General features: G+C 36.5%; 1 protein-coding gene across 1 annotated transcript in view; it reads left to right on the top strand.

Moving 5' to 3' along the window:
* Nucleotides 1-13,874, top strand: part of GTF2A1 (general transcription factor IIA subunit 1) — a 42,942-nt gene extending 29,068 nt beyond the window's left edge. The window contains exons 8-9 of the mRNA XM_015081766.3: nt 1,948-2,037; nt 9,614-13,874. Of these exons, the coding sequence (XP_014937252.1) occupies nt 1,948-2,037; nt 9,614-9,721 (198 nt within the window). The 3' untranslated portion in view covers nt 9,722-13,874. The remainder of the gene's footprint in view (nt 1-1,947; nt 2,038-9,613) is intronic.
* Nucleotides 13,875-24,890: the final 11,016 nt, after the last annotated feature.

Raw genomic sequence — 24,890 nt, 5'->3', positions numbered from 1 at the left:
TAGAGAACTTTTAAAATTCTACAACAAACAACTCTAATCCAAAATGAGCAAAGGACTTAAATAGACATTTCTCCAAGGAGGATATACAGATAGCCAACAAGCCTGTGAAAAAATGTTCAATATTACTGTTTATTACAGAAATGCAAATCTCAAAACCACAAAGAGATACCACTTGATGTTTACTGGGATGGCTGTAATCACAAAAGAAAAAAGGGAGACAGATGTGGGGCACGCCTGGGTGGCTCAGTTGGCTAAGTGTCCGACTCTTGATTTTGGCTGAGGTCATGATCAGACAGTTGTGAGATCAAGCCCTGTCTCAGGCTCCACACTGAGCCTGTTTGGGATACTCTGCCTGTCTCTCTCTCTCCCTCTCTCTCTCTCCCTCTCTGTCCCCCTCTCCCCCCCTCCCATGCACTCTCAAAAAAAAAAAAAAAAGAAAAAAACGCTTATAAGAGAGAGACCAGATACTGTTGGGGATGTGGAGAAATTGGAATTCTTGTGCATTGCTGATGGAGATGCAAAATGATGTAGCTGCTGTGGAATATGGTTTGGGGGTTCCTCAAAATGTTAAGCGTAAAAATATCATATGACCCAGCAATTCTTCTAAGTATATGTATAGGAAAATTGAAAATAGGTATTCAAACAGAAGCTTGTGTGTGAATGTTCAAAACTGTTTACAAAATCCAAAAAAATGTAAATAACCCAAATGTCTATCAGTTGGTGGAGGGACAAATTAAAATGTGGTTTATCCATACAATGAAGTATTATTTAGCCAGGAAAAGGAACAAAGTACTGGCTTACGCTACAGCATGGATGAACCTCACACATTATAAGTTAAAGGAACCACACCACAGGTTATATGTGTATATTGTATGTTTCCATTTATATGAAATATCTAGAGGTAAATATATAGTGACAGAAAGCAGTAAGTCGGGGGCTGGGAAGAGGTGGGAATGAGGAGTGACTGCTTAATGGTAAAGGTGATAAAATTATTCTGGAATTAAATAGTGGTGATAATTGCACACATTGTGAATGTACTAAGTATGACTGGTTGTACACTTTAAAATGGTTAAAGTGGTGAATTTTATCTCAATAAATTGCTTTTACATTTACATTGGTGATATCTATTTTAAATGAAAGAATACATATACATACACATATATGTGAGATACAGGCCTAGTTATAGACATAGACTTAATATCATCTTATTTTCCTTTCCACTTTTATTTTGTCCTGTCTTCTCTTTCTCTGTTAATTAAAAATCTGGGTTATATCTTTTATCCTCTCAAATAACTGAGGTCAAATTTAATATCTTTGGTCATTTTATACACTAGTTAGATCTTGGTCTTTAATTCTTTTGGGGACTGAGATCCTTTCCCACCCTTCCACAGGTCCCCTTTTCATTTGAATGCCTTAGGTAATTATACTGCAAGCCTCCACCATTACCATCAGAATGGTAGACCTGCTAATATTATAAACAGTCTTAGTCCTCAGTATTGTATACACAAGCCAGACTCCTAGCCTGTTTTAGAGCCCCTTTTTCCTCCAACTTCACCATTTTTTTCCCCTTTTACTCTGCTACTTCTGGTGGTACATAATGCCATTATCTCATTAAACCTTTGTATTTTCTTAGGTCCCCTTCTAGGCATTTAAACAGTTATTGAAGAGAATATGTGCTATTCTGAAAGAATGAAGGAAATAAAATCTCTTTTCAGACTTCAAAGTTATGTAGCTTAACTACTTTAATTTTTGGTTTCTTGCTGGCATTTCAGTAACCTTGGCAAAGTCTTAACCATAGCTGATTAACAATATGTTTGTGGTGTATATGTGTGTGTGTGTATGCTTCTATCTGACCCTTCATTCTCGAAGAACATCAAAGTCATTGTGTATTAGAAGGGGCTTTTTCTAGTAACACGTGAAGTATAACCTGTTCTTTCTTATTTGTAGGAGCCCCTCAACAGTGAAGATGATGTGAGTGATGAGGAAGGACAGGAACTCTTTGATACAGAAAATGTTGTTGTATGCCAATATGATAAGGTAAGGATTTTATCAGATTACTGATATTTTTCTGTTATGAATTCTTCCCTAAATATCTGTTCTACCTTGTTCAAACATTTGGGCAGCTAATTGATGCCTCTTATCAGTATAAACAGTGAATGAAAACATTGTTATAGTTGATTATTTTAATAAAATGAGAAATTATTTATGTAGCTGTACATTTGAAAAATGTTACAGTAAAATCAGGAGAGGTAGGCGTTTTCCAATTTACTCTGTCTTCCACTTGTTAACAAAGTAAACAGAGCCACTTTGAGGTTGTCCTTTAACATTAATAATCTAGTGGAATAACCCCATTTTCCCTTTAGCTTCAACTGCTTTAAAACTAAAAGGCTTTAATTGAATTCTGTCACCTTTTTTTTTTATTACTAAGGGCAGAACTAGGGCAATAAGCAGGACTGATAACAGATGTGTTTTTACTAAAAATCATTTAAAAAATTATTCAGCTTTGCTTTATTTTGGTAGCATTAGGTATTTTTAAACTAGGTGTGTGAGAATTGGTTATTGAATCTTTGTTTTCCTAGTTCTCCAGAAGGATGCTGCCATCCAAGTATCTTTGTTGTAGTTACAGGCATTATTGTTGAGATTTTGTTACTTGCTGAAACATTTAATTTGGAATAAAATTGTTTGCTGATTATAGTCATCAAATTTATAATAAATCTACAAAGTATATTGCATTTATAATTTAATTTCAGCAGTGGCCTTTACAAAATGATGAAAACCCTAACCGAAGCAATTGGGTTTTTGTAAGCACCACTCATTCATGAAACAAATACTTACTAAGTATCTACATGTGCCAGGCACTGGAGCTGCAATCATGATTATGCAAAATTTGTGCTCTGCATGAATTTCCTTAACAAATGATGAAGAGCTTAAATTTGTGTTGCTTCTATAGAAATGAATTTCCTAAGTATCCATGCTTATTGCAAAGAGAACTGTAGGGAAATGTCAAAACAATGAATCTTAACATTTTGTAATGAAAAGGTAGTCAAACCAGTTAACTTATCAGAGAGATTACAGAATAAAGTCTGTGAGGCCATTGATACCGAATTACCAGAGCATCCACTCTTGTACTGTGTGACTTTTGGATAAGCTTCTTAAAACCTTATGTTATAATAAATGTAATTTCTTGTTACATTTATGTAGAGGAAGAGTATTAAGGTTAAAATAGATACCAATAAACCTTTGTTGTCAGGAAATGTGAAAGGAACCTCATACAACTAAATTATCCAGAACACAATTTCTTTTTTTTTTTTTTTTTAATGTTTATTTATTTTTGAGAAAGAGCTTTCAAGCATGCAAGCAGGGAAGGGCAGAGAGAGAGGGAGATAGACAGTCCCAATCAGGTTCTGTGCTGTCGGTGCAGAGCCTGACGTGGGGATCGAACTCATGAAACATGCATGAGATTATGACCTGAGCTGAAATCAAGAGTCAGACGCTTAACTGATGGAGCCACCCAAGCACCCCCAGAACACAATTTCACGATGACAGGAGGTCAGATTTATTGGGCCAGGGAGGCCTTTACCCTAGCTAGATTGAAGAATATACTTCTCAGTATTTTCATATTATAAGAATAAGAATGGTTGTATTCTCCTTTGTTATAAATTGTGCATATAATATTTGAAATGTTCAAATTGGTTTGATTTGCTCCTAAAGACATTTTAATGTTTTAAACAGAAACTCAAAATAGCTTTAAATAGTATATTGAATGATAAACAATTGTGAAGTTTACAGAGATCTAATTTGTAGAATCAAATGAGTTCTGGAGGGCTGGGCTTGATGTTTTAGTCAATGGTAAAGAACGCTGGTGTTCTATGAATTTGTTAAAATAGGGTTGGATATAGTTTGAGCAACTTGTATTTTAGGATTTTATATTTGAAGCCTAAACTTTAGAATTTCAATAATGAGTCGATTTTAGAATATATTATCTTATTTATAGAAAGAATAATGAAGTCAATGTTGCCAGTCAAAACCGTAGTTAAACCTAATAATGAGGCAGAGTTCTCTCTTGTTATGAATAAAGACTGATGGCATTAGGTGTTGAGGCTTCAGCTTTATTGGTAATTTTACTTAATATGCTTGAAGTGTTGAGTATATGGACTATTATTTGATCCTGAAACTTTTCTACATTTGCTTTTTGCATGTTGTCTTACAGCAGAATGCCATCCATTTCTTTACTTGTCTGAGGAATTTCTTTTTCTGGGCTACTCATCACTTTCTTGTTTATATAATCCCATTGTCTTTCAGGTTGCAGTCACTTGCTTCATGATGGAAATAAATTTGTATACCCATTTTTGGATAGCTACTACTTTCTCTGTAGGAGTGGTAAAGAAAAGAGGAAACAGAGGTCTTTTCATTCAACAGAGTGTCTATGATGTACCAGGAAACTGTACTAGGAGGTTGACATACTCTAGTGAACAAAATAAAACAGTTCCTGCCATTAGGAAGTTTAGTCAAGGGAAACAGATGCTAAAACTTAATAATAAATTATTATGGTATGTTAGAAGCTGGTAATTGGTATGGATAATTGGTAGGAAAGGGACAGGTTACAGTTTTTAAAAGGTTAGTCTTATTAGCTCTTTTGAGAAAATAACATTTGAACAAGACTTGAAGAGAGCTGGGGTGCCTGGGTGGCTCAGTTGGTTGTGTCTCTTGATTTTGGCTCAGGTCATGATTTTCAAGGTAATGGGCTCGAGCCCCACGGAGTGGAGAGCCAGCTTGAGATTCTCTCTCTCTCTCTCTCTCTCTCTCTCTCTCTCTCTCTCTCTCTCTGCCCATCCCCTGCTCACACTCCCTTTTGCAAAATAAATAAACTTAAAAAAAAAAAAAACCTCTTGAAGAGAGTTAGTCTTTATCTGGTAACAGAGCCTGCCTGTTGTGTGTGAGGGGTGGACAGGGGCCAGACCAGAATTGTTGGACTGGGGATGCAGGGGAGGGGATATAGTAGTAGATTAAGTCAGAGGTAAGTGGGGGCAGGTGGTGTGAAACTTCACAAGGATGTGGGTTCTTGTGCGTGAATTGGGAAGTTACTGATCTAGGGGAAAAGTATGACAGTTTTCAAATACATGAAGGGTGTGTATGTATATATATATATATATATATATATATATGGGGGGGGTGTATTTTGTTTGTTTTTTTGTTTTTTTAATTAAGTCCCTGAAGGTAGAGTGGAAGTTTCGAGAAAGCAGATTTCAGTAAGCGGTAAAATATGAAAGACTTGTAGAGAGCAACCCCAGAATGGAATAACTTAATTTGCAATTCTTTAACACTCCCCCCCCCCCCCCCCCCAATCCTACTTAAGCAGACAGTGAACAGCAGTTTGCCAAGAATATGCTATGGAAATGTTTGCATTGGGAAGTTAGACTGTGGAATTTTAGGAATGAGTTCTCAGAACGTATCTGTACAAGTGAACATTTCTGGATAATTATATGAAATGACCTGATTTAGTAAAAAGTGTGTTGGACCAGAACTTGAGAATCATCTTTGTCACTTATTAGCAATATACCCCTGGTCAACTCATTGAACGTCTCCAGGCATGATTTCCTCTTTCGAATATGAAAGCCTGACCTACTCAATTTTGAAGTCCCTTTAAACCAGAGAAGAGGGAGAACGGTTGGTCTTTCTTTGAAGATGTGGAGCTTGAACCGGAAATTGAATGATGTATGGGACTTGGAAAAGGAAGAAAGGTCATTTCAGTTGATTAAATTTTGTGACTTCTTTTTCCCCTTAAATCCATAAATTGCAAACAACTAAAAACTATAAATGAAAGTAAAGATGGGAGTGCCCAAGGTTTGGTCCAGTTTGAACACTGCCATTCCCCCTTTGGCTTAATTTCAGATATACATAGTTTTTGAAATCTAAGTAATCAGATATATTTGTTAAATACTGCCAAGTATAAGGTTCCACGTTAGGTCTTGAGAAAACGATGTTTTACTTTGGTAGGAGAAAATAATTTATATATATATACTTAGAAATGATACTAGAAATGTGTTTAGGAATACCACTGAAAATTAACAATTAGACTACTTTTTGAGGCACCTGGGTGGCTCATTTGGTTATGCATCTGACTCTTGATTTCAGCTCAGGTCATGATCTCATGGTTCATGAGATTGAGCCCCGCATAGGCCTCTGTGCTAACATTGCAGAGCCTGCCTGGGATTCTCTGTCTCTCACTCCACCAACCCCCGCCACGTGCATGCGTGGTGCTCTCTCTCTCTGTCTCTCTCTCTCAAAATAAATAAATTAAAAAAAAAAAAGTACTTTTAGCTGATGTGATTAGGGAAAGCTTTGAGAATAGTTATTTTTGAGGTGGATCTTGAAATAGGAATTGAATTTGTAAAAATGGGAGCAAAGGATGAGACTTCTTTTGATTGAAATAAAGTCTTTGAGAAATGTGGAGGTAGGAAATAAGCTTGGAAGGTGAGTTGTTACCAGGTCATTTAGAAATAGAAATAGTCAAGCAGAGGTGATTTTTTTTTTTTTTAGGTTTTTTTTTTTTTTAAATGTTTGTTTATTTTTGAGAGAGAGAGATAAGAGTGGGAGTAGGGGAGGGACAAAGAAAGGGGGACACAGAATCCAAAGTAGGCTCCAGGCCCTGAGCTGTCAGCACAGAGCCCGATGTGGGGCTTGAACTCACGAACCACGAGATCATGACTTGAGCCAAAGTCAGACGCTTAACTGTCTGAGCCACCCAGGCGCCCCTCGAACTCATAAAACATAGAAGAGGGAACATTCTACTAAAGTCATTTTATAAGTTCAATATTACCCTGACACCAAAACCAGACAAGGACACCACAAGAAAAGAAAATCATAGTAGGCCAATATTCCTAATGAACACAGATGCCAAAATCCTCTATAAAATAGCAGCAAGTTGAATTCAGCAATGTATTGAGATGATCATATACCATGACCAGGACCAAGTGGTCTTTATTTTAGGGGATCCAAGGATGATTCAACATACACAAATCAATCAATGCGATAAAAAAAATTTTAAACTTTTTTAATTAAAAAAAATTTTAAACTCTTAAGATCATTTCAGTAGATGCAGAAAAAACATTTGGCTGAATTTAGCATGCATTTATGATAAAAACTCAACAAAGTGAATATTAGAGGGGCCATATGTACCTCAACATAATAAAAGGCACTCAAGACAAACGTGCAGGTAACATACTCAAAGATGAAAAGCTGAAAGCTTTTCCTCTAAGATCAGGAACAAGATGGGTGTTTAATTCTTGCCATTTTTATTCAACATAATAGTAGAGGCTCTAGCCAGAGCATTTAGGCAAGAAAAAGGAAATAAATAGCATCCAAATTGGAAAGGAAGAAGTAAAACTGTCACTATTTACAGATGACATAGTATTATATATTATATATAGAAAACCCTAAAGACTCCACCAAAAAAACTAGTAATTCAGTGAAGTTGCCAGGTATAAAATCAATATACAAAATATGTTGCATTTCTGTATGCTAATAAACTATCAGGGAAGTCAAGAAAACAATCCCGTTTATAATTGCATCAAAAAGAATAAAATACTTTGGAATGAATATAACCAAGGAGATGAAAGACCTGTGCACTGAAAACTGAGACATTGGTGAAAGAAATTGACGAAGACACAAATAAATGAAAAAATATTTTGTGCTCATTGATTGGAAGAGTTAATATTAAAGTGTCCATACTACCTAAAGTGATCTACTGATTTAGTTCAGTCCCTACCAGATTTCCAAGGGATTTTCATAGAAATGGAACAAAAAATTCTAAAATTCAAAAGACCCTGAAAAACCAAAGGTAACTTAAGAAAGAAAGAGGCATCATGCCTTTTGATTTTATTCTATATTACAATACTGTAAAAAAACAGTATGGTATTGACATAAAACCAGACGTTCAGATCAGTGGAACAGAAGAGAGCCCAGAAATAAATCTACATATACGTAGTCATTTGATTTACAGCAAAGGAGCTAAGAATATACAGTAGGGAAAGGACAATCTCTTATATGAATAGTGCTGGGAAAACTGGGCAGGCACATGCAAAGGAATGAAACTGGACTGCTATCTTACAACATAAGATGGATTAAAGACTTGAATGTGAGATCTGAAACCATAAAACTAGAAGAAAACATGGAAGTAAGTTCCTTGACATGGGTCTTGGTGATGATTTTTTAGATTTGGCACCAAAAGCAAAGGCAACAAGAGCAAAAATAAACGGGAATACATTAAACTAAAAAGCTCCTGCACAGCAAAGGAAACCATCAACAAAATGAAAAGGCAACCTACAGAATAGGAGAAAATACTTGCAAATTATATATCTGATAAAGAGTTAATATCCAAGATGTATGGAAGCTCACTCAGGTCATGATCTCCCGGTTTGTGAGTTTGAGCCCTGCGTCGGGCGCTCTCTCTCTCTCCCTCTCCCCCCCCCAACCCCCCTCCTCACTTCTGTCTCTCTCAAAATAAATAAACTTAACAAAATAAAAAGTAAATAAAACATGGGCAGAAGAACTGAATAGGTGTTTTTCCAAAGAAGACGTAAAATGGCCAACAGGTACATGAAAAGGTACTCAACATCACTGTCTGTCAGAAATACACATCAAAACCATAATGAGATACCACCTCATGCCTGTTAGAATGACTATTATCAAATGACAAGAAAAACAAGTGTTGGTGAGGTTGTGGGAAAAAGGGAATCCTTGTACACTTTTGGTAGGAGTGTAAATTGGTATAGCCACTGTGGACAACTGTGGAGGTTCCTTGAAAAAACAAAAATGGAACCACATATGATCCAGCAGTTCTGCTTCCTGGGTAGTTATTCGAAGGAAATGAAAGCACTAACTCTGAAAGGTTTATGTCCTCCCATGTTCATTGCAGCATAATTTACAGTAGTCAAGACAAGCAAGCAACCTAAGTGTCCATCAGTGGATGGGTGGATAAAGAAAACATGGTATATGTTTATATACACATGATGTATTTGTATAGTATTGTATGCAGCCATAAAAAAGGAGGCTTGTTGTTTATGACAACTTGGAGGGACCTTGAGAGCATTATGCTAGGTGAAGTAAGTCAGAGAAAAGCACGTACTGTATTATTTCACTTATTTGTGGATTCTACAACAACCAAGCAAAAATAAACCAAAAAACAACTGAACTCATAGAAACAAAATGGTCATTGCCAGAGACCAGAGGTTGGAGACTGGGGCAAATGTGTGAAGGGGGTCAAAAGTACAAATTTGCAGTTATAAAATAAGTAAGTCCTACAGGTGTGAAATACAGCATGTTGATTATAGGTAATGCCATATTATATATTTGAAAGTTTTCAAAGAGTAGATCTTAAAAGTTCTCATCACAAGAAAACAAATTTGCAACTATATATAGTGATGAGTGTTAGACTTATGATCATTTTATAATACCGGATCATGTTGTGCAGCAGAAACTAATGTTACCTGTTATCTGTCAATTAAAAATAATTTGTAAATGCAATAATGTACAAGACAAAAGTTTTTTTGATGTGAATGGGTTTTCGTTTCCTATCTTTTGTATCTCTTATGTTCTTTTTTTGTTTCTTTAGATACACAGAAGTAAAAACAAATGGAAATTTCATCTCAAGGATGGCATTATGAATCTTAATGGAAGAGATTATATATTTTCCAAAGCCATTGGAGATGCAGAATGGTGAAGAGTTGGTTCTTTTATTTTATAAATAAACAAAAGAAACTTAAAAAAAAATTTTAAGTGGACAGTTTGAAACTTGGGACATACACCAACCAAAACTTAACTTCTGCATGTCAGAAAAGTGCAGTAGAATCAAAGCTACTGGAACAAAGAGACCTTGACAACATAGACACTACTTCTAACTGGCAAGCCATGGAACTGTAGCACCTGGGGTTGTTGGGGTGGGGGAGGCTGGGGTTTTGGAAAACCATAATTGTCGATTTTAAGTACAGGTACCTGCCACCAGTAATTAGCATGTAAAGCTTTGTCTATATTCCTTCCTCCAACTTGGGTTCAATCAGAAGATATTTGTTGGAACGAACTGAAGAAAATTCCCTTTTGATAGATTGACCTGAAACTGCTTATTGTATGTGGTTATATTTGGTAAAAATTGCGTGTGAGCTTTTTACAAAAGGGTAAGAATTATGGTGTTGAATTTTAATTCACTTGTATAAGGAAACAATTTAGAACTCTCATAATAGGTCTTAAATATTTTTACTAGCTATTCTCCCTCAGTAATATATACCTCTTCCTTCCCTGCTTTATGAAACATCTGTTTTAAGAGTTAAAGGAAGTAATCAGTGATCACAGTTTGGAGACAAAATTTGACCCAGGAATGGATATTTATTTTAATTAGGTTCTCATTAAATGTAATTTAAAGACTTGGGTCTCATTGAGTTGAGCAGAATTAAAATGATGACTTCGGTTTCCTTCCAGAAAAATCATATTTGTTTTTTTTGTTGTTTTTTAGTCCCATACCTTAAAAAGAAACCCCGGAGTGGCTCCTCAGGAATACAGTTTTAGTTCACAGAGGTACCATCTAGCTGAAATTACATACACATGAATAGATAGATTTTTTTTCCTGTTGGACTGAAGAATATGCTTATATATGTGTTTAATCTTTAAGCTAAATATTCAGATAATACTCTGTATTGATTGAAGCATTCATTGGGCAGGTGGTGAGGACCTGGGTTTTTCTTAAACGATTTAGTAACTATTAAAGTTTCCTGTATTTACTAGTAAAGAATTTAAAAACTCTTCTAATTGGGGAAAAAAAAACACTTTTAATTGCAACTTTGTAATTTGAGGGGAAATTTTGGGGGTTAGAGGAGGATGGGCCACTAAGTACATATTTACCTCTCTTTGATTTGGTGGCCCTTCCAGGCCATTGATAATGTATACATGGGCTCCAGTTTGCACATCGAGAAGAAAGCATAGAAATTTGACTTGTATATTAAGAATAATAGAAATTTAATATGTATATTAAGAATACACAGCTCTGTATTCTGGAAGGGGCTCTAAAGAACAATGTGGCAGTGCTGTGTTCCGTGTGAACTAGTTGCCTGGGAGAACTGTAGGATCACTTGTCTTCACCTATATTTTCTTGTAACTAATTCTTTTCACGGTCTATCTTGGCAAAATTCACATGTGGTAAAGTTACTCATATATTGATTTTTTTTTTAAGTCTTCCATTTTTGTCTTCCTTTTTATTTGCCTTTATATGTGTTTCTAGAAGTAACATAGAAACGCTTTACATTGCAAAGAGAAACTGTGAGCTATTATATGTTTGTTTTTCTAACACAGATCTTTAAACTTCTCAAAAAGGCGAATCAATTTGTGTGTGTGCGTGCGTGTGCGTGCGTGTGCGTACTTACTTCCCACCCCACATACCATCTTGGACCCTTTAACTTATGTTCTGAACTTTGGTGTAAGTGATGGTTTCTAGCATGCTAGTAGTTAGGTTTTATTTAGATGCCATTAACTGGTAATACGGTTTTAATTTTTACTCTATTTAGTTTTTTGGAGGTGAGGTTTATTTACCCCACTACTCTCAAAGCACACACAGGTTTTTTTCTTTTTGTTAGTGAGACCGGGAGAAGAGAAGGGAGGGGGTGAAATCACAGCAGTCCTGTTGTTCATTTGTCCTTCAGTATAGTTGTTAGTAGGTTTATATTTACCCAATGAAGAAGTCAATGACCTGAACTACCTATAAAAGTTTAGCAGTGCTGCAATGTTGATTGAAACCCTTTGGCTATCGTAGTTCTGCTACTGAACTTTGGATTACTATATGATATTCAGCTCATGTTTTGGGCCCTCTATGTAGACAAACATTTGTATTCATAGTAGAATTGTATACTGGCCTGTTTTTATAACATTTTCAAACATGAACAACCACTGCTTTCAGAATGACTCACTAGGGCTATTTTGAAGCAGGAAAGAACCATTTGTATTTGCACCTGTATATTGCATATTAATTATGGCATACTTGGCAAATGCTTTTCTTTTACCTGTGAAAATTCTGAAAGCTGGTCCAAACAACACTGCATACCAAATTGTGCTCTTATATATTACTTCATCGTGTTCCTTTTTAATCAAATAGAATGTTTTAGTTTTATTATAGTGGCTTGCTATAAGAATGCCACTTGCTTCTCTTTTACTGTACTTGAATTCTTAATCATGCTTTTAATGTATTTAACAAATCATTTCATTAGGTTCCATGAAATGTCATTCCTTTGAAAAGGCAAGGATTCCCACTTTCAGATTTTGAAAATGAAAATAACATGTTACTTTAAAGAGGGAAAGTAGTTCAGACTTTGTATTATGAAAATAAGTAAAGGTTTCAGAAGAAGATTTGTTTAGATTTGCACAGATGGTGATGGCACCTTTTATTAAAAAAAAAAAAGATTAATGTTAACAGTGCTAAGGAAAATTTACACACAATTCTAGGTAAAGTGGGGAAATGTGTGCCTTTCAGTATATGTACCCTTTTTTGGTGGTCATTTGTATAATCAGACCATTTGAATTGCCTGAGAGCACATTTAATTTCTGTAGAGAGCCACATTTGGCTAAACCAACTCTAATGTGCAATTAGTTTCTAGAGTAAAATGTCTGTTATATGAGGGGGATCTTTATATTGGGCTTTTATATTTTTTTTAAATGTTCACATTTAACATTTCTTTCTGTTAATTAAATGCCATCATATCACATTTATATTGTTGCCTCTTAAAATCAAAGCCACCTTGATGTTATTCTTAGGAATACATCAGGATCTGAGCGATATGTATAGTGATTAAAATGTGTTCTTGAAGAGCGTATTCTAATAGATTTTCGTTTTAGACAGCAAGAACATAAAAATATAATAGCTTTTGTATAAAGATTTTCTTTTGCTATATGAAAATCAAGGATTTGGTTTTCTTTTTTCTGGCTTTTATGGAGGAATAAAAAGGGTTGACTCCCTCTAAGAGTAATTTTTGGTTATCTTATAGCAATAATGTCACCATTCTTTTCAAAAGGTAAATATGCCTTGTACAGGAATGTAGACATAATTTCCTCTTGGGAGTTCCCTTTATAACTTTGCATTTTCTTCCACTTGAGAAAATTCCTATATTTTCAGATTATTTCATCTTGAACTTTTTTGAGCTTTTGTGCAATGGAATATTTTATTGATCCATCTTTGTACATTTTCATTTTATCTCATGTCTGTTTCCCATCTATCTGTCAGCTATTTCAGATTTTGAATTCATTGGCTAAAACATAGTTGCTTTAAATAGTTCCTCATGAGTTTATGTTAAATAGTTTTGCATTTTAATCTATTATGCTATGGAAATTATTCTCAAGTTTATAATTCCCTTTTTAAGCCTGCCTTAGTCTATCTTTTGTCATTTTTATGATTTAAGGAAGAACTTTAAACACCGAGCTTACTAGTTTTGTTTATTTTGAGGAACAAGAGAACAAGAACAAGTTCTTCCCTTAAGGGAAGAACTACGTGGAATTAGTAATTACTATTTTAGTCAAGGTTCCTTAAATCAGTCCAGTATGTGTCAGGGCTACAATTTTGGGGGAGGGGCTAATCCTTTTGCTGTTCTGAGCTACTATTGTCAACTGCTGTTGTACATACTGTTATGTGTAAGGGCGTAAATATATTTATTATGTTTGTAAAATTCATTCTGTACAATTGCAGATCAAGGTTGCTCTTCTGTGATATACAGGATATTATGTTTTAAAGACCATCTTGGAATACAATTAGAGAACTTAGTATTTTGATGTACTAAGACCTATTTTAAGTTTAATATTTTACCTTTGCAAAAACTTTAATTAAAGATGTTATTTAAAAAAGAGTAATGTTGCTTGCTTTGTTTACTAGTGTATAATATTATGTAGCCAACTGAATAAAACTATACAGTTTAGAAAGGAAAATACATTGTTAAGTTCCATTTATCAAAAAAAAAAAGGGTATCATTAAGTTCTATACCTTTAAGTAGGGTGGGATGACAATCTGAATTATTAAACTGTATTACAAATTCAGAGTAGCTTTAAAAAGAATAGTTGTATTTTCCAGGCACCAACAAAATGTAACTAAAATTGATAAAATTGACAAGTAATTCTCCAAAGAATAGATTACTTACGATAGAATTATATGAGGACGTGTTTTTAAATTATTCTGTTTAGCTAAATCTTTTCTTTAGTTCAGAGTTTGTAAGTAAATGCATAACAGGAGAATTGAATTACTGAGGTTTGTATTACATATTATATATATTTTGTGTTATTTTAGAAGGTATTAAATAATTAGGCATTTCATTTTACAGTTAATCCAAATGAATCATTAAGAAGCTTTGGGTAGTTTTTGTTTGTTTTTGTATTTTTTAAATTCTGCTGCTACTTTAGGAAACCAAGTTTTAACAAAACAATTCTAATAAAGACATTTATTGCCAGCAAATCTTGTATTTTTGCAGTTTAAGCTACTATGTTGATCTTAACCATTTTGGCCTCAGTTTCTCCATCTGTAAAATGATGACAATCTGGTTTTGAAGACTGAGGTACAATGCATGTAAAGCTCTCCGAATTGTGCTTGGTAACAGCAAGCACTCAGATGTCACAAATTACTAATTTTGTAATTATATACATTTAAAATGATTGGTGGAGCTGAAAAACGTTTTTTTAATGGTGGCAAATAGCAAAAGAGAATGTCATCTGATTAAGCTGAGGCAGTGAAAGATTTGGTTACAACCAAACAAATTAAGCCTGGGAGGTTGAATCAGTAAAGCAAGGGCTGTAGCAGAAAGTGCCTGCGAGAAGAAAAGTGAAGGATAGGTATAGGGCATGGTAATGAAACATGGTGTGAAGGCTTTAAGCAATTTTTTTTCTCCCCACAAGTAAACATAGTCTGAATTATATGTCTAAAATTGGTTGAATTTTCCCAAAGCTAAAACTAGTAGAATTACAACATTTGTAAAAATTATCAATGGATTCTTCCCAATTCATTTATGGAGAAAAACATTGATATTGAGATATCGTTATAAAAGATTTTGAAGTTCTTCATTTTGTTACCTGAGTCTGACCTGAATCTTCTAGTGATTGTTGGCAGTCCTACTTCTGGAGGTAAGTGGCCTTTGTGTCAACCCTCCTACTCCTCAGCCAAGGAAGAGGCAGATAGAAGTAGTTGCTTGCTTTTGTTTGTTTTGAAATACAATTTTCTTAGTCTGAGAGGGTATTGAGCACAAGCATATATTAACTCTCTCATTCAATTCACTCTGTAGTGACCTCCCATGGGCCGGGAACTGTGATCAGTTCTGGAGGACCAAGAGATAAGACAGTTGCTGTCTTTGAAAAGCAGTGATGTTGAGGAGTGCCTGGGTGGCGCAGTTGGTTAAGCATCTGACCAATGATAATCTCATGGTTTGTGATTTTGAGCCCTGCTTTGGGCTCTGTGCTGACAGTGCAGAGCCTGCTTGGGATTCTCTCTCCCTCTTTGCCCGTCCCCTGCTTGCTCGCTCACTCTATCTCAAAAATAAACATTAAAAAAAAAAAAATGTTGAATTGTGTGCGTTCTAATTCTAGTATAGATTGGATTAAGAGCAGTGTGAACTTGGATGTGTTACCAAACCTGACTACCTCTGGGTTGTTGTGAAGGTGGTGAGATAATGCATATGTTGCATTTAGCACACTCTTTGGCACATGGTAACTGCTCAGTAAATGTCTACATACCCATATATTTTAGTAAAGAATAATGGCCCCAGAGGAGTTCTTAGATTAGCTAGGTTAATTGTGTGAGTTTTCCTAATCTTCCTATCTTAATAGAAACAGGTTAACAGCCTGTGACAATGCCTCTGCAATTGTATTGAGGGATCCAGAAGAATTAATATTTGAATTATATTGGGCACTGAGTTTATCAATAAGAAATAGAGAATTCTAGAAGCATAACTATAGTTGCAGCCTTCACATTGGAAACAAATTTTGTGTTCTTGAATCAAGAATGTTCTGAATCTTTGTTTACCTTCAAACTTCACCTTTCCAAAGGTGGTGGAATTGAAATGATACCTCCTAAGCACTTCTTGAATAGCCCACTTCCTCAAACACAAGGTTGTAGAAACAATTCATTCCTATTTCTATTTCCCTATTCAAACCTGGTGCATCAGTAACTATTGGGATTTGAAGCTTAGTGTCATCTGCATCTATATGTTCTTCCCTAGTCTTCTCCAATATTAATAAATGGCTCTACTGCCTACCAGGTGCTCAAAACAAAACCCAAGAGTCATCCCTGAAACCTCCACCCCCCCCCTCACTTTATCACATCCAAATCTATCAGCAAGTTTTGCAGGGTCTACTGTCAATATGTACATGGACAACTTCTATTTTTGCTGATTACCTAGTCTAAGTCACCCCTAAGCCAGAATATCATCAACCAGTCTGACAAAGCTTTGTTGTACTTGACCTTTCATATGAAGGGAGAAAAAGTGGGTCAGCCTCCCTCAACCGGATTGCAAATGTATCCATCAGAGAACCCCCACCACGGCCTATCTCTCTGTGAGAGGATGGGGGCCCCTGCCTGTTATTCTTTTGCTTGCCTTGACTTTGGTAGATTTGTCTCACTAAAGCCCATTGACTCATATCCATGTGGAATTCATTTAAAGTCCTGATGCACAAGTGGCAACCACATAGGGACCCATCTGACAACACAAGCATGCAAAATTCAATTCCTAAGCAAGGCATTTGCACCTGATTTTGCCCTTTGCCTGCAACACTCTCCCTTTAGATCTTTTAGAAGATTTTTAAAAAAATTTTTTTAAATTTTCTTTATTTTTGAGTGGCAGAGAGAGAGGGAGACAGAATCCAAAGCAGGCTCCAGGCTCTGAGCTGTCAGCACAGAGCCCGATGCAGGGCCCAAACTCACCAACCGTGGGGTCATGACCTGAGCTGAAGTCAGATGCTCAACCAACTGAGCCACCCAGGCGCCCCTCCCTTTAGATCTTTATAGTCTGAGAATCAAGAACATTGAGACCATTGAGACCTCCTAATGATTTGCCTTTTCTTGTTCCAGGTTTGTTCTAACTTTCTTTTATTAATACAGACAATTGATATTTTCCATATATAATGGATTCATACAGATTTATAAGATACTCCACAAGGGAAAATGGACACATAGAACAAAGAAGTCAGTTCTTCAAAGAAGAAAGGCAAATGTCAATTAATTGGCCTTTTTCATAATTGAAGGAATACAAAATAAGACAATAAGAAACTTTTTTTGTATCTGTCAAATGACTAGAAGAAAGAATGACCTGTATGGTCAGGGTGTGGGTAATGAGCTGTAAGATAGATTGCTAGTGGAAGTGTAAATCGATACAAACTTTCTGGTGGACAGAGGAAACAAAAAACACAAATGCTTAGAGTCAGGAAAGAGGGATGATGTAGAAAGGTACAGAAGTTTATCCAAAGAGGCTTGATTGTAGTGAGCATGGGAGAAGACAGATATTTGGGGGAGGAAATGAAAAGATTCATATTTGATATATTTTTAAGTGTGTGGTGCCTGTTAAGGCATCCAGGTTGAGGTATCAAGATGTCAAGTTGGACATAAGCAGATGAGCTCAGGAATGTCTGAGCTAAATAATATCTTTGGAAATTATTATCATATGGAGAACATTTAAAGCCGTAGAAATGATTCACCTAAGCAAGAGCACAAAGAGAGATAACAGAGAAAGGAAGACGGTCCAAGATCAATCCTAAAGGCACTCCCAAGGCAGAGATTGGGAAGAAGAGTAGTTAACAACTGGCTACATAATTTGCAGAACCTAATTAATGCAAAATGAAAATGTGGGGCCCTTTGTTCGAAACTTACTAAAAATTTCAAGACGGTGACAGCAGAGCATTAAACCAAGAGTGAGGCCCTGTGTGGCTGCACATGTCACACGCCCTTGAAGCTGTATCTGAGAATCAGTGGGGTGAATGAGGAAGCAAGGCTGGTAAAGTAGGAAGAAAGGGGAGAAGCTGTCAGTAAGGACAGTGTTTTGGTGAGGATTAGGCCATCCTACTGCTCTGGCTATGGTCATGGTTTCAGGGGTGGGAGTGTGACCTAAGAAGTCATTCTGTGAACTTTGGGACTCTTGCTTGAAATACTCAAAATTTCTCTTGGCAGATTGGAATGAGGAAGCACGTAGCTCCAGTTGAACTAGCAGCTATTCTATGACCTTGAGGAGAATCAAGCTTTATAGACACAGGACACAGAGAGGCAGAGCAGAAGATGGAAAGAAACAATATCCTTAATGACACAACTCAGGTAATTTATTCCATTTCTAGTTATCATAGATAATGATTTTATATTTTCTGTTTACCATTCTTTTTCTTTATTTCTTCTCCCTCTGCCCCTTGCTTTCCATTAGCTGTATACAATTTTCTGCATTTTCCCTTGCTGATTTGCTGGCTTGGTTTAGGCTTAGGTTATGAGACTGTGTCTTTACTCTCATGCTTCCTTAGAATTGCAGGGGCCTATATGCATATCCGTGGATACATAGTGGAAAATACTATAGAGTGAAATAACACAGGCTTTGGAACCAGATTGATCTGAAGTCTAGTGCCAGCCATACCTACATTCTCTGAGCCTTGATTCCCTCATCTGAAAAATGGACACAATAATGGTTATCTTTCATCTTTGTTGGGAGGTATACAGTATGTGTAAAGTGTAGGGCACATGTTAGACTCTGAAAATATTTTATTATGTTGGTAAAAAGGGCTTTAGGGTTCTTCTGGTTTCATATTCTACACTTGAATCTTTAAAATGCCAAAATGTGATGCAAAGTGGCCGATGTTGTGCAACTAATAAAAGGTATAGCCAGAAGGTCTACCTAGGTAGGTTGCCTTTCCATTTCTCAAGGCAGGCAACCTATAGTGATGTTACATGACCATGATTTGTTGAACTTGATTAATCATATACAATAGTGCTTATTTATTCTTATTTGCAATACAAGAATAGGACTTCTCTTCCTACACCCAGCCTACTTTATGTATTTATACCAAATGCATGTGTTCCTTGGCATTGAGTCTGTGTCCCATTTGACAACCTGTCAGCCCGTCCTGTTGGTTTTAAGAACAGATACAAAATGATTTATAAAAATACCTGATAAATAAATTTATATATATATCCCATTTAACTCAAAGTCAAGTAATTACCCTCCTAGACTTTCTATCTTCTCCAAGGCTTTTTGGTGAGAAGCTGCTGAAAGCTTTGTTGTCTTTTCAAAATAAAAGTCAACTTTATTCTGAAAGGCAAGCTTTGGGGGCCAGAGAGGGATACCTGGGGACCATCAGAATGTCTGTGTTTACTTAGCCTTGTACCTCGTGTGAAATACGCCTAACTGTAATCAGAGAAACAGCCACAGCTGGCTGCTTTGCTGTTTTAAATCTCAGGGAACTCCATTTAATGGAGTAATTTCTATTCCTTCATAGTCACCTGTTTACAAGAGTTCTAAAAATATGAAAAAGCTCAACATCTGAAAACTTTACATATCCCATAGGATGAGGGAAATTTAGGAGTCATTGGGGTCAGTTTTGTTTTGTTTTGTTTTGTTTTGTTTTAGGGATAGCTGCTTGGAGGCCATGAAGCTGATCACAATTTAGGGGATTATGAGCAGCCTCCAGAGAAGAATATTCTATAGGGTTCCATAGGGGTGAATATTGAGTCACTGGACTATACATTCCATTAGGGCTTTGACTGTCTTTCAAGTTCATAACTATATTTCCAGGACTGGACTCTGTGCGAGGCATGTAGAAGTACACGTGTTGAATGAATGAGTGATGAGTGAATAAAAGTGATGCATTGGTTAATTGGAAGGAAGTCAGAGACCTATGTCCTTCATTTTGAAAAGAGCTCGCTGACTTTCCTGCACAGCCATGGGGACTTCCACATTGTGGATAGCACAGGGGAGGGTGGCAGTGCAGGGCAGGGCAAGCGGTCCAGGAAAACCAAGAATTCCAGCCAGCTTAGTTTTGACAGATGATGAGAATAAAAGCTCCCTATTGCTGTTTCATTTCAACAGGATGAATGAGAGATCTTTGTGGTTTAGTCTTCACAGAACACTCTGCCTGTTTCGTTTCATGCCAAGCAGGATGGAGGGCAGGGCTGTGCCTCTGTTTCTGGAAGTAGGAAGTGGTTCCTTACCAGCCTCTGTATCTCGAAACAGGGGACAAAATCTCCAGGTACCCAGTCTGATGCTTGCACTCAAGACTTTGACTTTTTTTTTTCAGTTCTTTTAATGTGTTAAAGGATAGAAACATAAAATTTATCATTTTAATAGTTTTAAGTGTGCAGCTTATGGTATTAAACACATTTATAAAGAACTACCCTCACCACCATGCATCTTTAGAACTCTTTTCGTCTTATAAAACTGAAACTCTATGCCCATTAAACAGTAACCTCCATTCTTCCTTTTCCTCAGCCCCTGATAACCACCCTTCTACTTTCTGTGACTTTAAGTATAGCACCTCAGTGAACTCATGCATTTTTTATCTCTTTTTGACTGGTTTATGTCACTTAGCACAATGTCCTCAGGTTTAACCATGCTGTCAAATGTGTCAGAATTTCCTGCCTTTTTAAGGCTGAATAATATCTTATTGTGTGTATTTACCACAGTTTGCTTATCTAAATTTATCCGTTGATGGACCATTAGGTTGCTTCTGTTTTTGGTATTGTGAATAATACTGCTATGAACATGGGTATACAAATGTCTCTTTGAGACCCTGCTTCCAGTTTTGCAGGGGTAGGGAAGGAGTGATGTTGATGTATCATATGGTAATTCTATGTTTAATTTTTTGAGGAACTGCCATACTGTTTTCCGCAGCAACGGTACTCCCACCAACAATGTGCAAGGGTTCCAATTACTCCACATCCTTGAGGACACTTGTTTGATTTTTGTTTGCTTGTTTTTCTCTTTGTTGCCATCCTCCTAAGGTGGTATCTCACTGTGGTTTTGGTTTGCATTTCTTTAATGATTAGTGATATTGAGCATCTTTTCATATGTTTATGGACCATCTGTATGCCTTCTTTGGAGAAATGTCTGTTTAAGTCTTTTGCCCATTTCTGAGTCAAATTGTTTTTGTTGTTGAGTTTTAGAAGTTTTCTTTTCTTTTTTTTTTTTTTAAGAGAGAACCACTTACTATTTATTGCTTAATTTTTCCCAACTTCCAAGTTTCTCATCTTTATTTTTTTTCCCAATATATGAAATTTATTGTCAAATTGGTTTCCATACAACACCCAGTGCTCATCCCAAAAGGTGCCCTCCTCAATACCCATCCCCCACCCTCCCTTCCCTCCCACCCCCATCAACCTTCAGTTTGTTCTCAGTTTTTGAGAGTCTCTCATGCTTTGGCTCTCTCCCACTCTAACCTCTTTTTTTTTCTTTTTCCTTCCCCTCCCCCATGGGTTTCTGTTAAGTTTCTCAGGATCCACATAAGAGCGAAACCATATGGTATATGTCTCTGTATGGCTTATTTCACTTAGCATCACACTCTCCAGTTCCATCCACGTTGCTACAAAGGGCCATATTTCATTCTTTCTCATTGCCACGTAGTACTCCATTGTGTATATAAACCACAATTTCTTTATCCATTCATCAGTTGATGGACATTTAGGGTCTTTCCATAATTGGCTATTGTTGAGAGTGCTGCTATAAACATTGGGGTACAAGTGCCCCTATGCATCAGTACTCCTGTATCCCTTGGGTAAATTCCTAGCAGTGCTATTGCTAGGTCATAGGGTAGGTCTATTTTTAATTTTCTGAGGAACCTCTACCCTGTTTTCCAGAGTGGCTGCACCAGTTTGCATTCCCACCAACAGTGCAAGAGGGTTCCTGTTTCTCCACATCCTCTCCAGCATCTATAGTCTCCTGATTTGTTCATTTTGGCCACTCTGACTGGCGTGAGGTGATATCTGAGTGTGGTTTTGATTTGTATTTCCCTGATAAGGAGCGACGTTGAGCATCTTTTCATGTGCCTGTTGGCCATCCGGATGTCTTCTTTAGAGAAGTGTCTATTCATGTTTTCTGCCCATTTCTTCACTGGGTTATTTGTTTTTTGGGTGTGGAGTTTGGTGAGCTCTTTATAGATTTTGGATACTAGCCCTTTGTCCTATATGTCATTTGCAAATATCTTATCCCATTCCGTTGGTTGCCTTTTAGTTTTGTTGGTTGTTTCCTTTGCTGTGCAGAAGCTTTTTATCTTCATAAGATCCCAGTAATTCATTTTTGCTTTTAATTCCCTTGCCTTTGGGGATGTGTCGAGTAAGAGATTGCTACGGCTGAGGTCAGAGAGGTCTTTTCCTGCTTTCTCCTCTAAGGTTTTGATGGTTTCCTGTCTCACATTCAGGTCCTTTATCCATTTTGAGTTTATTTTTGTGAATGGTGTCAGAAAGTGGTCTAGTTTCAACCTTCTGCATGTTGCTGTCCAGTTCTCCCAGCACCATTTCTTAAAGAGACTGTCTTTTTTCCACTGGATGTTCTTTCCTGCTTTGTCAAAGATGAGTTGGCCATACGTTTGTGGGTCTAGTTCTGGGGTTTCTATTCTATTCCATTGGTCTATGTGTCTGTTTTTGTGCCAATACCATGCTGTCTTGATGATTCCAGCTTTGTAGTAGAGGCTAAAGTCTGGGATTGTGATGCCTCCTGCTTTGGTCTTCTTCTTCAAAATTCCTTTGGCTATTCGGGGCCTTTTGTGGTTCCACATGAATTTTAGGATTGCTTGTTCTAGTTTCGAGAAGAATGCTGGTGCAATTTTGATCGGGATTGCATTGAATGTGTAGATAGCTTTGGGTAGTATTGACATTTTGACAATATTTATCCTTCCAATCCATGAGCAGGGAATGTCTTTCCATTTCTTTATATCTTCTTCAACTACCTTCATAAGCTTTCTATAGTTTTCAGCATACAGATCTTTTATATCTTTGGTTAGATTTATTCCTAGGTATTTTATGCTTCTTGGTGCAATTGTGAATGGGATCAGTTTCTTTATTTGTCTTTCTGTTGCTTCATTGTTAGTGTATAAGAATGCAACTGATTTCTGTACATTGATTTCGTATCCTGCAACTTTGCTGAATTCATGTATCAGTTCTAGCAGACATTTGGTGGAGTCTATCGGATTTTCCATGTATAAAATCATGTCATCTGCAAAAAGTGAAAGCTTGACTTGATCTTTGCCAATTTTGATGCCTTTGATTTCCTTTTGTTGTGTGATTGCTGATGCTAGAACTTCCACACTATGTTAAATAACACAGGTGAGAGTGGGCATCCCTGTCGTGTTCCTGATCTCAGGGATAAAGCTCTCAGTTTTTCCCCATTGAGGATGATGTTAGCTGTGGGCTTTTCATAAATGGCTTTGATGATGTTTAAGTATGTTCCTTCTATCCCGACTTTCTCAAGGGTTTTTATTAAGAAAGGGTGCTGAATTTTGTCAAAGGCCTTTTCTGCATTGATTGACAGGATCATATGGTTCTTATCTTTTCTTTTATTATGTGATGTATCACGTTGATTGATTTGCGAATGTTGAACCAGCCCTGCATCCCAGGAATGAATCCCACTTGATCATGGTGAATAATTCTTTTTATATGCTGTTGAATTCTCTTTGCTAGTATCTTATTGAGAATTTTTGCATCCATATTCATCAGGGATATTGGCCTGTAGTTCTCTTTTTTTACTGGGTCTCTGTCTGGTTTAGGAATCAAAGTAATGCTGGCTTCATAGAATGAGTCTGGAAGTTTTCCTTCCCTTTCTATTTCTTGGAATAGCTTGAGAAGCATAGGTATTATTTCTGCTTTAAACGTCTGGTAGAACTCCCCTGGGAAGCCATCTGGTCCTGGACTCTTATTTGTTGGGAGTTTTTGGATAACGGATTCAATTTCTTTCCTGGTTATGGGTCTGTTCAAGCTTTCTACTTCCTCCTGATTGAGTTTTGGAAGAGTGTGGGTGTTTAGGAATTTGTCCATTTCTTCCAGGTTGTCCAATTTGTTGGCATATAATTTTTCATAGTATTCCCTGATAATTGTTTGTATCTCTGAGGGATTGGTTGTAATAATTCCATTTTCATTCATGATTTTATCTATTTGGGTCATCTCCCTTTTCTTTTTGAGAAGCCTGGCTAGAGGTTTGTCAATTTTGTTTATTTTTTCAAAAAACCAACTCTTGGTTTCGTTGATCTGCTCTACAGTTTTTTTAGATTCTATATTGTTTATTTCTGCTCTGATCTTTATTGTTTCTCTTCTTCTGCTGGGTTTAGGCTGCTTTTGCTGTTCTGCTTCTATTTCCTTTAGGTGTGCTGTTAGATTTTGTATTTGGGATTTTTCTTGTTTCTTGAGATAGGCCTGGATTGCAATGTATTTTCCTCTCAGGACTGCCTTCGCTGCGTCCCAAAGCGTTTGGATTGTTGTATTTTCATTTTCGTTTGTTTCCATATATTTTTTAATTTCTTCTCTAATTGCCTGGTTGACCCACTCATTCTTTAGTAGGGTGTTCTTTAACCTCCATGCTTTTGGAGGTTTTCCAGACTTTTTCCTGTGGTTGATTTCAAGCTTCATAGCATTGTGGTCTGAAAGTATGCATGGTATAATTTCAATTCTTGTATACTTATGAAGGGCTGTTTTGTGACCCAGTATATGATCTATCTTGGAGAATGTTCCATGTGCACTCGAGAAAAAAGTATATTCTGTTGCTTTGGGATGCAGAGTTCTAAATATATGTCAAGTCCATCTGATCCAATGTGTCATTCAGGGCCCTTGTTTCTTTATTGACCGTGTGTCTAGATGATCTATCCATTTCTGTAAGTGGGGTGTTAAAGTCCCCTGCAATTACCACATTCTTATGAATAAGGTTGCTTATGTT

The sequence above is a fragment of the Acinonyx jubatus genome, chromosome B3 (assembly GCF_027475565.1).
Source record: "Acinonyx jubatus isolate Ajub_Pintada_27869175 chromosome B3, VMU_Ajub_asm_v1.0, whole genome shotgun sequence".
Lineage (NCBI taxonomy): Eukaryota > Metazoa > Chordata > Mammalia > Carnivora > Felidae > Acinonyx > Acinonyx jubatus.
Note: the sequence above shows the minus strand (reverse complement) of the source record. Positions and strands in the feature narration are given on the sequence as shown.